Raw genomic sequence first — 18,053 nt, 5'->3', positions numbered from 1 at the left:
GCGGGCTGGACATGTGTTGGGAGGTGGCGCTGGTGTAAAGGATCCGTTTCTCTTGAAGGATCACTCTCTCCTTTAGCTGCAGAGCAGAGGACAACAGAGAGCTGGGATTGGGATGTTCGCCATGAGCAGCCTGATGAACCAAATGCTCCACAAACTGATGGTAAGATAGCCCTCCCGACTTCAGCATCTGCTGGATATTGAGGGGCTTGTCAAGGGCATAGTTGAGGAGGTTCACCAGGGCTTGATCATTAAACCCCAGCCCCTCTGCTGCCACACAAAATTTAGCCGCAAAACTTTCCACCTTCATGCCACGTTGCCGCAGCGACTGCAGACTGATGAGCTGCAGTATGCGGCTGGAGAAGGGGCTGTCTTCACTCTGCTGGGTCCTCATTTTTGGCGAGTTCGTACTGTCACGTTCCGGTAAAGGGAAAAAGGAGCGAGGACCCAAGCGCAGAGTGAAGTAGGATTTATTATTAATAAAATAAAATAAAAGGCAAAAATAAACAACCCCGAGGGGGAAAACACTACTGCAACAAACAATAAATCAAACAAACAAACAAACTTGACTGGGCAGGCAGGACAAGGCAGGACTGGACACAGCAGGACAGGTAAACATCGACAACATATGATGACGAACTCGCAAAGGACTGAAAACATGAGGGGGATTATAAAGCAAAAGTAAATTGACACATAGGTGAACATGACAAACTAATAATGAGTAAACAAGGAGGGTGGGACTAGACAATAGACGGGAGAGCGCATGACACAGAGAGACAATACAAGCCATGCGCTCACATAACACAACACTGAAGCACACGACAAAAGCACGTGACCACAATGTAAACACCGAGCCACGTGCTTTGACAAAAGACGCAAGACACGAGCACACGATGAATGAAAACTCACCGTGCGCTCACACACGCAGCATGCGTGCTTCATCCCAGCGCCGACCAAAACCGAAACCAACAAGACTGAGACGCTGGGAATGAAACACCACGCTGCTGACAGACGAAAACACAAACACGAGTACAAGAGCGCACGCGTCTGAGGGATGCAGAGCGCGCGCGCGGCCGCGTCAAGCAGGAGCGCGCACACTCTGCGTACACCCACGACGGCGCGCGTGCACACAGAGACAGAAACAGGACCAGACACGGGTAGTGTCCGAGATCTGCCACCAAAACAAGAATTTACAAGACCAGAGTGGCAGAACCCTGACACTACCCCCCCCCCAAAAGGGACGCCACCTGGCGTCCCTAAAGGGAACATCCAACAAGGTACAAGACAGACAAGAAACACCACAAGACAACAAAACAGGTAACATCAACAAACACAAGACAGGGAGGTGAACAGGCGAGACAACATGAAGGGGGGGAGGGAGGGGAGTCAAGCCAGGCCCAACAAGACAAACAAGGGAGGGATGGGAGGGCAAAACCAGGGAGGATCAGGAGGGACAGTCCAGGGTGGGTTCAGCGGGTCGGGAGCCCCGGCAGGGAACCAGGGTGGAGCCGGAGGATCCATCCAGGGTGGAAGAGAGGAACACCAGGGAGGAGCAGGAGGGACGACCCAGGGAAAGTCTATCAGGGGAGACAAGGCAGGAGGTCGGTGGGGAGCCGGCTGGGCTGGAGGCCTGTGGGGAGCCGGCTGGGCTGGAGGCCTGTGGGGAGCCGGCTGGGCAAGCGGCTGGGCTGGAGACCAGAGAGGAGCCAGCTGGGCTGGAGACCAGAGGGGAGCCGGCAGGGCAGGGAGCCGGGCTGGTGCCGGCAGGGCAAGACGTCTGGGTGGCGCCGGCAGGGCAAGACGTCTGGGTGGCGCCGGCAGGGCAAGCAGCCGGGCTGGAACCGGCAGGGCAAGACGTCTGGGTGGCGCCGGCAGGGCAAGACGTCTGGGTGGCGTCGGCAGGGCAAGCAGCCGGGCTGGGACCGGCAGGGCAAGACGTCTGGGTGGCGCCGGCTGGGCAAGACGTCTGGGTGGCGCCGCCAGGGCAAGACGTCTGGGTGGTGCCGGCAGGGCAAGAAGCCGGGCTGGGGCCGGCAGGGCAAGACGTCTGGGTGGCGCCGGCTGGGCAAGCAGCCGGGCTGGGACCGGCAGGGCAAGACGTCGGGGTGGGGCCGGCAGGGCTAAACTTCTGGTAGGTGCCGGCAGGGCAAGGAGCCGGGCTGGGGCCGGCTGGGCAAGGAGCCGGGCTGGGGCCGGCTGGGCAAGGAGTCGGGCTGGGGCCGGCTGGGCAAGGAGCCGGGCTGGGGCCGGCTGGGCTAGACGTCTGGGTGGTGCCGGCTGGGCAAGACGTCTGGGTGGGGCCGGCTGGGCAAGACGTCTGGGTGGGGCCGGCAGGGCAAGGAGCCGGGCTGGGGCCGGCAGGGCTAAACGTCTGGTAGGTGCCGGCAGGGCAAGACGTCTGGGTGGTGCCGGCAGGGCAAGGAGCCGGACTGGGACCGGCACTGAGGGGCGCTCAGGGGCTGGAGCCGACACTGGAGGGCGCTCAGGGGCTGGAGCCGACACTGGAGGGCGCTCAGGGGCTGGAGCCGACACTGCAGCAGAGGTCTTCCTCTTTAACCTCCGCTTTTGAGTGCGGGTCAGCCCTTGCGGGCTGGACATGTGTTGGGAGGTGGCGCTGGTGTAAAGGATCCTCTTCTCTTGAAGGATCACTCTCTCCTTTAGCTGCAGAGCAGAGTACAACAGAGAGCTGGGATTGGGATGTTCGCCATGAGCAGCCTGATGAACCAAATGCTCCACAAACTGATGGTAAGATAGCCCTCCCGACTTCAGCATCTGCTGGATATTGAGGGGCTTGTCAAGGGCATAGTTGAGGAGGTTCACCAGGGCTTGATCATTAAACCCCAGCCCCTCTGCTGCCACACAAAATTTAGCCGCAAAACTTTCCACCTTCATGCCACGTTGCCGCAGCGACTGCAGACTGATGAGCTGCAGTATGCGGCTGGAGAAGGGGCTGTCTTCACTCTGCTGGGTCCTCATTTTTGGCGAGTTCGTACTGTCACGTTCCGGTAAAGGGAAAAAGGAGCGAGGACCCAAGCGCAGAGGGAAGTAGGATTTATTATTAATAAAATAAAATAAAAGGCAAAAATAAACAACCCCGAGGGGGAAAAAACTACTGCAACAAACAATAAATCAAACAAACAAACAAACTTGACTGGGCAGGCAGGACAAGGCAGGACTGGACACAGCAGGACAGGTAAACATCGACAACATATGATGACGAACTCGCAAAGGACTGAAAACATGAGGGGGATTATAAAGCAAAAGTAAATTGACACACAGGTGAACATGACAAACTAATAATGAGTAAACAAGGAGGGTGGGACTAGACAATAGACGGGAGAGCGCATGACACAGAGAGACAATACAAGCCATGCGCTCACATAACACAACACTGAAGCACACGACAAAAGCACGTGACCACAATGTAAACACCGGGCCACGTGCTTTGACAAAAGACGCAAGACACGAGCACACGATGAATGAAAACTCACCGTGCGCTCACACACGCAGCATGCGTGCTTCATCCCAGCGCCGACCAAAACCGAAACCAACAAGACTGAGACGCTGGGAATGAAACACCACGCTGCTGACAGACGAAAACACAAACACGAGTACAAGAGCGCACGCGTCTGAGGGACGCAGAGCGCGCGCGCGGCCGCGTCAAGCAGGAGCGCGCACACTCTGCGTACACCCACGACTGCGCGCGCGCACACAGAGACAGAAACAGGACCAGACACGGGTAGTGTCCGAGATCTGCCACCAAAACAAGAATTTACAAGACCAGAGTGGCAGAACCCTGACAGATAAGTCATCTTATAAGCAATAGAATGTCATCACAAGGGGTGCCCTAACTCAGTCCTGGAGGGCCGCTGTCCTGCAGAGTTTAGTTCCAACCCCAATAAGACACACATTCAATGATTTATGCTAATCTAAGCTAAAAGTGCTCTGGGTATGGCAGAAGCACTTTTAGCTTAGCATAAATCATTGATTTGGATTGGATGATTAACATTGTGCACATAAAAAAATTCAGAGAGTTAATGTTCCTCTTCAAAGCTTGACTCTTAATTTTCCTATAGTTTTAGTAAACAATGTAAATACAGAAAAGTTGTTTTTTTAGGTTGATATGTTAAGGACCTTTACTCTCATTCCAGTGTAATAATCTAGGAATTTTGTTTCCGTATTATTGCTGCAGCAGGCAGAGCCAGCTAGGATAGGCGGAATAGGGAAATGCAGTTTCCCTATTCCTAGTTTAGCTGTTGCACAGCTCTGCAGTTTGCTCCAACCCTAATTGGTTAAACCTAGGTGAATTGAAAAAGCTAAATTGGCCGTAGTGTATGTGTGTGATTGAGAGTGTATTGGTGTTTCCCAGTGTTGGGTTGCTGCTAGAAGGGCATCCGCTGCATAAAACATATATGCTGGATAAGCTGGCAGTTCATTCCACTGTGGTGACCCCTGATTAATAAAGGGATTAAGCCAAAAAGAAAAGGAAATGAAAAGGAATTTTTTTATACAAACAAAACTATTTTATTGCTCTCCAGGCTCACTAAGTTAGACACATAATAAATCCTCCCTCATGTTCCTCCTCCATGAAGCTGCACTTACACATACTATTTATAGTAGTTACCTGACTGTGATGATAGATGCAAGATAAATGATCACCATATCAAAAAGACCAAAAACACTGGTACCCAGGGAAGAAAAAACAGAAGAGAAACAAGACAAAGACAGAGTTAATGTTATGTAATAAATGAAGGATGTTTCAATGAATAAAAGGATATCTGCTGTGTAAAACTTATGCTGGATAAGTTGACGGTTCATTCTGCTGTGGCGACCCCTGATAAATAACTTGACTAAGCCAAAAAGAAAATGAGAAAATAAAGGAATGAATGATAACACTAATAGTTTTACAATACATTTGTGTAGTATTTGGCACTTCATGATGTTATTTATGTCAATGAGTTAATTAGTAATGCGTGTATGTAAGTGGAAAAAGGCAGATTATAGAATGCATCATAAAAAATAAAAAAAGCAATATTACGCTAAGTTATAGGGCTGGATGCTCTCACAGCTAGAGTAGCCTTTGACTAAAAACTTAGTTGATTGAAGAAGCAGCATGTCACTGTTGTGGACCTGTGTGGTGTATACTATGGTGTTTGCTGTTGTCACGTGGTTGTGTTTTCCTCCGTGTGTCTGTGTTGCATGTGTTTTGATCACGTGGGTGATTATGTAATGCCTGTCAGCTGTTCTGATCAGCAACTAGCTGAGATTTATTCAGTTACGTCTATTTATGAGCGACTGTATTACTTGATTATCAGTACGTTTTTGTTTGTTCATGGTCTGTCTGTGTTTTGTCAGGACTCTCGTTGGACACTTCTCTGCCATATATTATTTACACTCTGCCACTACACTGATCATTGTTATTTTGTTTTGGGCTCTTTTTAGTGCTAGGCAAAGCGACGCTTCATGAAACACTGAATTAGTCGAAGCAAATGTGTCGAAGCTTCGAATTGTTTCGAAACCCCACTCCACAGTGACACCTAGGGCTCATTGTTTATGTATTGCACTGGAATAGCTTCAGCAAAGAACAGTTAAGCAAATTGAGGTATTAAACCACAGAATTTAACCTTCAAGTGATTTAGTGGAGCGGTGAGGGTTCCGGACTACTTTTTCATTTGGTTTTGCCAAAGTAGAGTCATTAGCATATTCCAATGGAGGAGGCAGGGAGGGGTTTTGCGCTCGTGCACATACTCAGCTTCACGTTAATTCAGAATACAAAGAGAATATGCATCGGATTCGGCGTACCCAGTGTTTCATACATCTACATTTTTTACTGCAAGGGTTAGCAGCAAAAATGTTTTAGTATGATTTCAACTAGGGCTGCTTAATTTTGGGAAAAATCATAATCACGATTATTTTGGTCATAATTGTTATCACAATTATTCAAAACGATTATCAGTTGAAGTCAAACTTATTAGCTCTCCTGAGAATTTTTTAAAATTAATTATTTCCCAAATCATGTTTAACAGAGCAAGAAATTTTAACAGTATTTCCTCTAATATTTTTTCTTCTGGAGAAAGGCTTATTTGTTTTATTTTGTTCCATTAAAAAGAAATTGGGGAGGAAAAGGGTTGCTAATATTCAGGAGGGCTCATAATTCTGACTTCAACTGCATATGTACACTTATTTTCCACCCTGCAAAGGAAAGAGAAATAAATACAATATAATAAAAATATGAAACAAACTGTCCTTTAAGCATCTTCACCATAAGAAAAACACTTTTACTTTAGCTGCAAAAATTTTCTCCTTGTTGTTTATTTAATAATTAAAACAGGCGGCAGCAGGAATTGCGCGCTGTCACTTTAATGGTTTCTCTTTCACGTGTTTTTGATTTCACGTGTTTGATTCTCAACTACTTTATTACACAAATGAGGGTTAATATGAATAATCACTAAACACTGCTTTTGACACCTATTTGACCATTAAAGCGATCACGTTAAGATGACTTTAGATGTCTGCGCTTTGGTCGTCTCAGTGTGAGAATGAGACCGAATGCAGACCACATGCTTCTGACTGTGTGTGCGCACCGCACACACACATAAGCATGCGGTCTTTCGTGCTTTTAAGAGCAACAAATGTGTTCAACTGGAAAGGGGGAGGTATATGATGCAATGATCGTTTATCTCAATTCATGGTTTTTCATAATCGTTAGAAGCCAAAAATTAAACCAATCTCGGATTTTCGATTAATTGCACAGCCCTAATTTCAACGCAAGTTTTCGTACATGAGGCCCCAGTTGTTTCGAAACACTTTAGTCACGTGACCTGGGTGTTTGGATAATGCTTCAGTGCAGTGTTTCGAAACACTTGCGCTTTCATATCTCGACACTGTGTCGAAACATCAGTTTCACGTCAGCCATCCCTAGCTCTATTTGCACCCTTTTGATTTATGACGATTGGTCATTAAACACTTGCAATTGGATTCACCTTGTTGTTGTTTTTTTCTTGATGAACCGTGACACAGTATCACAGCAGCAAAACACTAAACCACAAAACAGAACTTATTCAGGCACAAATAACCATAAAAAATTAAAAGAAGGGAAAAAGCAAGATAAACTGAGAACAAGCAATCATGGTTATGGTGCCAGGTACAATCTTGCCTAAGGCAGCAAAGTGGTTGCAGGAACAATGATATTTTGCAGCATGTTCCTTTAACTGTTCAGTAAATTGTTAGTAGGACTAGAACAACCTCTTACATATGTTTGTTACACTGGTGGAAAAAAGGTCACCATTTATCCACAATTTGGAGCCCTGTCATACATCTTGCATGAAGTCTATTAAAAGCTGTTTTTCTATTCTTGGTGGTCTATTCCTTTAACTGATGCCAAATGTGTCTTGTAAATGCAAATGACACCCTTAAACAAAGCGCTCTGAAGTCTTTTAGAAGATCTATTACAAAACAAAGAAGCAAAAATTGAGTTCTTTTTTGTTTTTGATAGGCTGGTGAAGATGGCGAGATTACAGCTGAAGAACAGGTACAAATGCTGCTGGATGCAAAGCTGCAGTGCCTCCAAAAGGTCTCCAGCGATGACCCTGCAGGTAGGCATCATTTTCTCCTGAATGCTTCTTTCAAACGGCTTTTAATTAAGTGGCCTTTTTAGTTTTCTGCTTCATTCCTATTGCCGCACAGCAACTAAAGATAACCTAGAGCATTCACCAAAAGTATGACCATCTTCACCTCTGCCAAAACATGTTTTCCGTGAAGCTTGAATGAGTCAGCTCCCTCCCATAAATGAGGCTTGTAGAGGTAAATGAAGTAAACTGAAACGGACAGCTAATGAGCCTCCTTCAAGACCTTTGTTAGCTGCATCTCTTGGTGAGGTACGGCAGTTTGTTGATTCATTTAGCTTCATTGTAAACTTGTCATGGCTGAACATGTGAAGAGAGAGAGAGAAAAAAACAGGTTGTGACTCACTTTTCCTGGCAGTTTTATTAGTGGTGACCTGGCAGCTCAAAAAAATATTAATTTGGCTCACTCCTGGTTCTCTTTTATCCTTACGTCACAGGTTACAGGATTAAGCGTAATTTAGGGAGATAAAATAATTATGCTTTGTACAAGGAAACAGTGTGTGAAGGACATGAGTGCAATGATTGCTTTCCATTGTACAGAGTGCATTTAGGGACAAATTTATTAACAGCTTCAACTAACAGCTCCCTTTGGCTTAAAAAAAAAAAAACTACTTCTAGGACTGCATGATATATTGTTTCAGTATTGCTATGTCACAATCTGCTCATCTGTAATAGTAAAATTACAGGATCTGCAATGTGGAGTCTGGATTATAGTTGATCATCTTCACATAGATAATAATTATAGAGTCAAACATAATATTATCTTTGTTTTTAAGGCCTGTGTCTATGTGAGCATTTCAAGAGGTTAAAGTGTTCAGGCACAAGAAATTATAAAGTTTAAAGCTTTAAGATTAATTGTATTTTAATATTACACACAATATATTGTTTCTGCCTTGATGTCGTATTATGCGAGTCTGCAATAGTCAAATCACAGGATTTGCAATATTATGTTAGGGTTAACACAATATGATCTGTTTTAAAATGTTATAAAATTTTGGAAAAATTTTATTTAAAGGCCTGGAGGATTTTTATTTTTATTTTAAGAGCTGTGATTGTAAGATTTCAAGGGAATTTAAACCATTTGGGCACAATAAATAACATTTTGATGCACTCGCAAAGCTATTTTTATACTTTTACCTGACGCCGCGCATGGACCTCTGCTGACTGCGCGTGCACCTCACAAAGCGGACAAGGCTTTTTATACTTGACACGTTCGCCCTTGTGATACTCTTTAAAACGACAAAGGGCGGTCAATAGAAACCCATCATAAAATTAGACAGATAAACAAAGAAGTAGGAAGTATCCAGAACTATGTCATATCATTAATTTTATTAAAGATTTATAAACTTAATTGTTTTTTTATTTTTATAAATTATTGTAATGTTTATAAAGGTTTTTTTTATAACCATTCAAGATATTTTAAATCAAACTTTGATACATCACTTGCTTTTGTTCATATTTCGGTTTTGCCTATTAAAGTTTGTTCAAGTATTAATGACAACAGAACATGGCTTGCTCTACAAATATACATTTTTATTATGATAAGAATAAAAGCAAAAAAAAAAAAAAAAAAAGAATACACTTACTAAAGAATACTGATGTTTTTTTATTTAGCCTATTCCAAAAAACACACATTACTGTCTGGCTAGCTTCTGGACTCTGACCATTATCACCAATTAATCTTTGAAAAACAGGCCATCAGTATGTTGTAAACCGATCAAATATTCTTTTCCAGTTGTTAATGAATTAATTTGTTTCTTCATTTTAGTTTTGTAAATGTTTAATTGCTTTAATTTTTAAAATTGTAATATATACATCAGTGTAAAATCTATAAATAATGGAAAAACATTCTTTAATTGTGTATTAAAGCCACCTGGGTCTCCACTTTTACCTTTAACAAACTTATCACTCAGTGTTGTAAAAATGGTTACAAAAGCTTTCCTCTGTTCCCATGGCTGTTGTAATTTATATCAAAGAGTTATTGGTCATTAACCTAATTTGTCACCACATTTAATTTTGTTAGATGAATTTTCAATTGCAGAAGTTTTTAACAGGGATTTTGCTGTCATTATTTTACATGAGGGCAAATATTTTTCAGCAGGTTAAATTCTTTATCATACCTACAATATCAGATTTGAAAGTGAGAGCAGTGCCAATGCACTTTTGTGGAAACATAATTAATGTGACTACAACTCTGAACTGCAGTGTCTCTCAAAATGTAGAAATGCACAAATACCACAGTGGATTGTAACACTACATGTTCTGACTAGCAGGAGGTTGTATTAATTATTGAAGCAAGCCTGTTGGCATGTCGAGGTGCTCTTAAGGTTTAGCTTGACCTTCAGCCTTCAGTTCCCAATTTAAAAATAAAAGTCTACTCAAAAGTGGGGCCATCGGGTGCACATTTTTCATGAATTTCTTTTTAACAAATGGATTCAATTTTACATTTCTGTTAATCTTGAATATGCCACAAAAGAAAACAAGGAGAGCAAATTACAGAACAGCACAGGACTTTTTCTGAATTATTCCGGATGAACGGTTTGAAAGCACTTCATGGTCTAATGTTTTCAAACTGAACGCTTCATTACCTCTGCGATCTGATGTTGGATCAAATCTGTGACTGCTGGACACACTCTGTTTAAACCACTGCTGATATATTGAATCTGTTCAGCTGCCTGACAAAAATTTTATCATTTTTCCTCATCTTTTTATTTCAACAAAAATAATTTCAGTCATTTTTATGGCCATAAACTGTTTTAGTTCGAGAAAGAAAAGCACATTGATTTTCAATCAGTACAAGTTCAGCATTTATAATTGAATTAAACACACATACTGCATGTATCGTTTCTTTCACAACATTTCTTCATGATGTGCCAGTGTGGGTTAAACACGTAGGCGCTCATGCCAGTTGGACAGAATCCAATATCCACACAACACAAAAAAAATCACCCAAAGGTGTACAAATGACACTGAGCAATATTTCTAACAGATTTTTTTATTGAGCAGCTACTATCCAAAGGAAAGCATGAATGAATCATTGTGGCAGTGTCTCATTTCATGTTTATCATCCTGCTGGATCTACTGTAATTACCAGGAAGGAATGAAAATGTGTGAGACGCTTGTGTGGTGCCATGTTATTCTGCAAGACTGGAGGATTTTGCTGGTCACATCTGAAGTTGTTAATTGACGCCTCTGTTTTGTTCTGCTCTTAGTTGGTGTGTGTGTCCCAGAGTGGGATGGTCTGATATGTTGGCCACAAGGCTTCCCTGGGACGCTGACCAAGACACCCTGCCCTGGATACATCTATGACTTCAACCATGCAGGTAAAAAAAAAAGTCAGAATTGTAAAGAAGAAGAAAACCTATAAACTCAGACAAATGTTAGAATTGCAGAATATACATTTTGCAGTTTTGATTGGCAATCTTTGTAATGTGGTTTGCTGAACCCAGATTAGGCATAGTTCTAGACAAAAATGGCTCTTTAAACCTAATTAACAGAAATAATACTCTTAGACTCTTAGACTAGTTAAAAATTTAATAAACTGATTTCCTGGAGGAACACTAAAGCTACTTTAGGACTAATTTGACTCTTAAATTCAGCCTACCAGGACACCTGTTTAATTTCAGGCTAATGTCATTTGGAGGGCACATAGATTACGAGGACCTATAAAGACCAACGTTTATTACAAGCTAGACCCACCCTTGCAAGCAGAAGTTGCCCATTTAAACATCTTTTACATGCATAATGTATAACATTCATTCATTAATTTTACTTTGGCTTAGTCCCTTTATTCATCAGGGGTCACCACACTGGAATGAATCGCCAACTTATCCAGCATATGTTTTAAACAGTGGATGCCCATCCAGATGCAACCCAATACTGAGAAACAGCCATACACTCTCATTTACTAAGGCTAATTTAAAATTCATCTATAGCACATGTCTTTGGACTGTGGGGGAGCACCCAGAAGAAACCCATGCATACATGGGGAGAACATGTCAAACACAGAAATGCCAACTGACCCAGCTGGGTCTCAAATCAGTGACCTTCTTCCTGTGAGGAAACAGTGCTACCCACCGAGCCACTGTGCATATCAAAGTATAATATAATAAATTATCATAAATAATATTATGGTATCATTATGGAACTTTTAGGTACAAATAGCTGCATTTGATGTAAACCCAACCCCTGTTGGCCAGTTAGAAAGAAGAAAATAGTGCACACACTGATGTTTTGAGGCAAAAACTCCAGTTGTAGTCTCTACACAACCACACAGTACCCAGAGTTTAGAAAAATTGTCACCCAGAGTTTTCAGATAATTTCAGTTTCAGTCACTTGCTACTACATTTTTGTGTGGACGAATTGCCTAACATGTATAAAAAAAATTGTGGTTGTGAGTTTGTATGGACAGGGGCCAGGGCCTTAGGCACAACAGTGTACACATGGTACCTTTTGAAAGGGTACTGCCCCAGAGACAGCCTGTGTACTTTTTTCTAAGAGTGTACTTGTTCACACAATTCCCTTTAAAGGTGATTGATTAAGCCTGTATCAGGGGGTATCAAGAAAACAAAGCTCATCTTTCCAGTTGTTACGATTATTTAAGATGAAAATGCTAGGGTTACCGTAACATTTAAAATTTTATGAACCCTTTATGAAAGGTGGTGGTAATGGAGCAAACAACCAATTATGCCAAAATAAGTGTATTTATTTACAAGATGAATAAAGTATAACACCAAAATATATACAAGATAAAAAAACTAAAATAAATGGTTGTATTAAAGGGGGAAGAGAAACAAAAGCGGCAACTGGAAACCCACAATCTCTAAACTGGCAGCCCTAAGAAATGACAGCTTAAGAAAGAGCAAGAGCAAGAGAGACAGAGAGAGCTACAGTAGCACAGACAGTGGGCCATAACACCAGTTTTTCATCATTCTCATTGTACTCATTGTTTATATGTGTCAAAGGGTTAAATTGATTTCCAGATATCTCTTTTCTTTGATTCAACAGCTGCTGTGTGCAGTCTATATTCAATAACAGGAAATATTGAAACTGTTCCTCATGTTCATAAAAGCTTTTTGACCACACTTTCTTTTCAGCTGCCATTGTAATAAGTTTCTTGACTGCATAAAACTCTAAAGTTTTATAGACAACCACAACCCAGCAAGTTCTCATTTATGGTTTTAAATGAATCAAGTTTATATTAGTCTAGGTGTTAGCAATATATGCTGTGTTTCAGAAAGCAACTTTCAAGCCATTATTTACTAATCTAGATTAAGGTCTAATTTAAACTCTTTTTAGGAAGCTGCGCATACAGTTGAAGTCAGAATTATAAGCCCCCCTTTGAATTTTTTTTCTTTTTTAAACATTTCCCTAATGATGTGCAACAGAGCAAGGAAATTTTCACAGTTTGTCGGATTTTTTCTTCTGGAGAAAGTCTTATTTGTTTTATTTCGGCTAGAATAAAAGCCGCTTTAAAGTTTTTAAAAATCATTTTAAGGTCATTTTAAGCTCCTTTAAGCTATACATTTTTTCTATAGTCTACAGATCCAACCATCATTATACAATTGTAGCGTACAGTCCAAAGATAAAATTACTTGTTGATTTTATCACGGAGTATTTCGCATGGATTTTACGACTCCTGGCTCCAAGAAGTCTGGATTTTTGTGACAGCTTAAATAATCTAGGGAGACTGGAGAGATAAGCCTGGAACTTCAAAGACATTCCTGCCCAAATACACACACACACACAAACACACACACACACACACACACACACACACACACACACACACACACACACACACACACACACACACACACACACAAACACACACACACACACACACACACACACACACACACACACACACACACACACACACACACACACCCACAAGGCTGTTCCGACAGAAAGAAAATGAACTCAAAAATCCTGGACCAGCACAAAACTAAAGTGTTATGTTTTGTAAACTTTGTATCTCATTTCTGACTTTTCTTACCTGTGTAACCTCTCTTATAACCTGTATGCCTGTTTCTTTTAGGCCTTTTTAAATCATAAATAATGTAAGGATATGAACAATTATGTTGATGTACTTTTAAACCCCCCATGTTTGGTACCGATAGGTTTCTGCTGACATTTTACAACACATGATGCATAGAGCAAGATCATAACTCGCATTGCTTTATTCTTTAAATCCCTGTATTAAATGCCTGTCCGGATGCTTTGGGCAGACACTCAAATTTGCACACGAGCAACCTCGAGACAAAGAAAGGATTCGCGCCCAAACTTTGTCCTGAAATCATTGGTCAGAATGCTGAACGGGTTGTCACATGACCCGCAGGTATAACCAGACTTCTCCCCAAACATCCTAGAGAACGTCCGAACAAAGAACCCATCAAAAGGTGGCCCCTTGGGCCACGCGGCTCTTCTAAGCCGCATGGAGTTTTCCCGCCACGCTTTCTTTATTTTCCGGCAAAGTAAACTCAGTTTAAAGTTTGCGATCGTGTTCGTCCGAACTGCATTACAAACTCCACGCATCAAGAAGGACATCAAAAGGAGTTTCATCAGGAAGAGACCCGAATAAAGAGAGAGACCTCCAGACATGAAAGCCCAGGTATTTTAAGTTATGCGAATAAGCTGTGCCCCTTTTATCAAAAAGGTGTTTTTTATAATCTTGGTGGTCCTTAATGGTGCGTGTGGAACTGAAAGTTTTGTCACTCTTTTACCTGAAATCTTTATTTCCTCGCTTTGCTATTTCTCTTTGTTGTTACACGTTATATAGACCCGATATCTCCACGTGGTTTACCTTTGTTCCGTGTTTAATGTATGTTTGTGCGTTTGTTTGTCATTTGTCTGACTAGTCAATAAATTCCATTATAATCAAATGAATTGTATTGTTTGCCTCTCGAGAAAATTTCACTGAAATACAGATTCCCCTGCCTAGCTATTATAAGTTGTTTAAAACTTTTGAATGATTAATCTACTTCACAAGAAGTAGCAATTAAATTCCCTTTTTCTAAATGAATAGATTACCGTGTCCGCTCGGAAGAGTGGCCACTCTCTTTGTGTTTGTTTGGTCAAATTAACAATAAATTGATCCGGAAAATTAATGATTAATAATAATTCGTTATTGTTGATAATTAATATTCATAATCTGGGAATCCGCTCGGTCGCGCGAGCATGATCATATACAATCATATGTTTGTTTGACCAAATTGACTGAAGCTTAAGCCGGAATATTAATGATTAAAAATAAACCGTTATTGTTGATTATTAATATTCATAAAATGAGCTTATTTCTGTTATACAATAACTTGCCTAATTATCCTAACCCACCTAGTAGAGCTGCACGATTGTGGCTAAAATGAGAATCGCGATTTTTTTGCTTAAAATAAAGATCACGATTTTCTCACGATTCTGTGGATGTAAAATAAAGGTATGGTAAAAACAAACATATGGCATAAGATCGATAATAATATTATGTGTAGGTCTACTGGTTTCTATAAATAATTCTATTCTACTTATACTAATTATGATGTTGAATTATTATGTTTGAGATATATGCTTGCAATCTGTCATATTAGACAAATTTATTCACTGGTAAAATCAGACATTTGCCATTATCAGATTATATTCAACAATATATAGGCTAGAGTAGTTATACTGACATTTTAAACATTTATTTTCATGCACAGCTGTGGGTTCGCTATGAAAGAAAAAACATATCAAATGCTTGCCGTATTCATAACTTTAAAATGCGATATGATCATTTAAATGAAGTGCACACTTTCGGTTTCATTTTAACTGCTAAGTGCTTGTTCATACTTTGCGCGCGGCTCTCAAACGATTACTCTGTGCCACAAACAGAATATTATTTACAACTGTATTACCTGTTACTCGCAACATATGCAGGTTCTGTTCACTAAAGTAGACGCGCACGTGTCCCGGATGCAGGAACTCACTCAACATCATTTGAAGGTGTCAATGTCACTGAGCAACGTATGTGAAACAATGAAAAGACTCGTGTAGCTGCTTTTTCTTCTCTCCTGAACTTGAAAATATGATTTGCAGAATCATAGAAATGCTGGATTTAGATCGACTAGGGGGTCGAATCGAGATCACAATCTTTTAATAATTAATTGTGCAGCTCTACCGCCTAGTTAACCTAGTAAACCTAGTTAAGCTGCTAAATGTATAGAAGTGTCTTGAAAAATATCTTGTCAAATATTATTTATTGTCATCATGGCAAAGATAAAATAAATCAGAAAATAAATCATTATTAGAAATGAGTTAACAAAACTATTATGTTTAGAAATGTGCTAAAAAATCTCTCTGTTAAACAGAAAGTGGGGAAAAAAATAAAAAGGGGGCTAATAATTCAGTGCTTCTAATAATTATGACTTCAACTGTATCTCACAGTCACAAATCTCACAATTTTGACTCATTATTAAAGAGAAAATACTGAATGCTTAACAATGGTTTTGTTATAGTTGTTTATTATAGTTAAAGTGTATTAATCAGGTTGTTTCAGTAGATTGTTTAAGTTTACCCACTGCATGTCTTGTTTAATTTGTGGCTTGCAACTACTGTACAATAGCCATGTTTTTTTGTTAGCTTTTTTTTTTTTTTTTTTTTGGTAAATTTTCATAATGGCTAGCGTACTGTGTGCACTTTCTGGTTTGCTAGACTTGCTATACCTCTGATCAAAGCCTCTGAAATCTTTTTCATTCTTCCAGCACATGCATACAGGAGGTGTGACTCTAATGGCTCCTGGGTGCTGGCAGAGAGCTCAAACAAGACCTGGGTCAACTACACTGAATGCATCAAATCCCCAGAGCCCAACAAAAAAAGAGTAAGCTAGATTACCATCAGAGCTCTTCATAGGACCTATATGGCCTTCCAGTGGCTTGACTCACAAAACTCTTTGTCCTCACAGCAGGTCTTTTTTGAACGGCTGCACATCATGTACACAGTCGGCTATGCAGTTTCTTTCAGCTCTCTTCTAGTGGCCATCTTTATTATCGGATATTTCAGGTGAGGAACGGACTGTCTGTTTGATGTACCTTATCTTATAAACCCTAAGAAAAAGAGTTTAACTGATGCCTCAGATAGTGCTCTTGCACACCAAACTCCAATATTGTATTTCTATTTCTATCAAAATGTAGTTTTATAAATGTGATACAGTCGTGTTTTCTCTCTCTGTGTTCCATTAGCAGCTCATTGAACATGTTTTGAGTTCAATGAGAACATGCCATTCACTGGAACCTGCCAATATTCACACAGAGTAAAGGAAGTGACTAGTCACATTTTTATTTTATTTTTAGGTAAATATAGACCACTGAAAGAAACACAAAGTCCTTGATTGAAAATGTATCTGTGATTTGAGATAAATAATGAGCGGGACGGTGTTCAGAATGTATGCATGTTTGTAGCTACGCACAGCATCTTACATGAGAAAGGTGTGGAATTGAAAATGTTATTTTTCCCTGGTTCTTTTATGCTTGTTGTTGTTGTAAATTTATATCCTACCATTTTATTTTTAAAATAACAAAAGTCTAGACTTTTCAAGCAGAATAGTTATAAGGTATCTCCTGATGTGCATTTTCCACCTAACATATATAAATAAAATACTTATTATGAACACCTTCACCTTCAATACCTGGTGAAATTTACTTGCCATACTTTTTTACAGGCTATGAAAACATGATCATTTTCCATTGCTTCATTAAAAAATAAATAAAAAGGGTAAACAAATTAGTAAATTAATCCATTATTTTTATCATTATATATACATTATATATACAGGGCTTGACATTAACTTTTTTAATCACCAGCCACTGTGGCGGTAGTTTGGCTGTAGTGATAGTAGGTTTTCAACGTTTCTAGTCACTTGCCTTTTTTACTAGCGAAAATTTTGTTGTTGGGAAAATAAATTTTATATGCATGAATTTGACTTTTGAATGCTAAAATTACTTTACTTAATTGATGTGTAATGTTCTCATGCCTCCTTAACTTTTTTAAAACATGTCACATGACATTTTAGGACTCAGCACTAAGGATTTTTTTTCTCTGGCCATACTAAACTAATTATTTTCTTGCCACAAATACAAAATAAATATGTCAACACAAGCTAAATATAGCTGTATAAATACACTTTTTTATTCAACAAAAATATTAGTTACAAACCAATTGACATTTAAAAATAATAATTCTCATTTATCTAAAACTATACACAGTAGTGTTTCCAGGCTAAAGGTCCTAGGTCATTAGGTAACTATAAATAAATGAAGAGTTAATCTCCTATTAAAGCAATGTTATTGTAAAGGATGACAATTAAACTGTATTAACTAAAATAACTGCAATCAGTAAAAAGCAGAAAAACATTTTGTGTGCGGTAGTGAATGGATAATCACGTGCACACTGTTAATGTTC

The 18,053-nt window shown here is 40.3% G+C and overlaps 2 protein-coding genes across 4 annotated transcripts in view; one reads left to right on the top strand and one right to left on the bottom strand.

Annotated features, from left to right (window-relative positions):
* The window catches only part of LOC148679658 (uncharacterized), a 178,641-nt gene that overhangs the window by 18,212 nt on the left and 142,376 nt on the right, over positions 1-18,053 (bottom strand). The gene's annotated exons all lie outside the window — the stretch shown is intronic.
* pth2ra (parathyroid hormone 2 receptor a) overlaps positions 1-18,053 on the top strand; it is a 199,880-nt gene that overhangs the window by 80,260 nt on the left and 101,567 nt on the right. For all 3 annotated transcript variants that reach the window (XM_087265949.1, NM_131377.1, XM_087265950.1), the window contains 4 exon segments: positions 7,493-7,592; positions 10,835-10,945; positions 16,358-16,473; positions 16,558-16,655. In XM_087265949.1, the coding sequence (XP_087122075.1) occupies positions 7,493-7,592; positions 10,835-10,945; positions 16,358-16,473; positions 16,558-16,655 (425 nt within the window).

The sequence above is a fragment of the Danio rerio genome, chromosome 9, assembly GCF_052040795.2.
Source record: "Danio rerio strain M-AB ecotype USA chromosome 9, GRCz13ab, whole genome shotgun sequence".
Lineage (NCBI taxonomy): Eukaryota > Metazoa > Chordata > Actinopteri > Cypriniformes > Danionidae > Danio > Danio rerio.
Note: the sequence above shows the minus strand (reverse complement) of the source record. Positions and strands in the feature narration are given on the sequence as shown.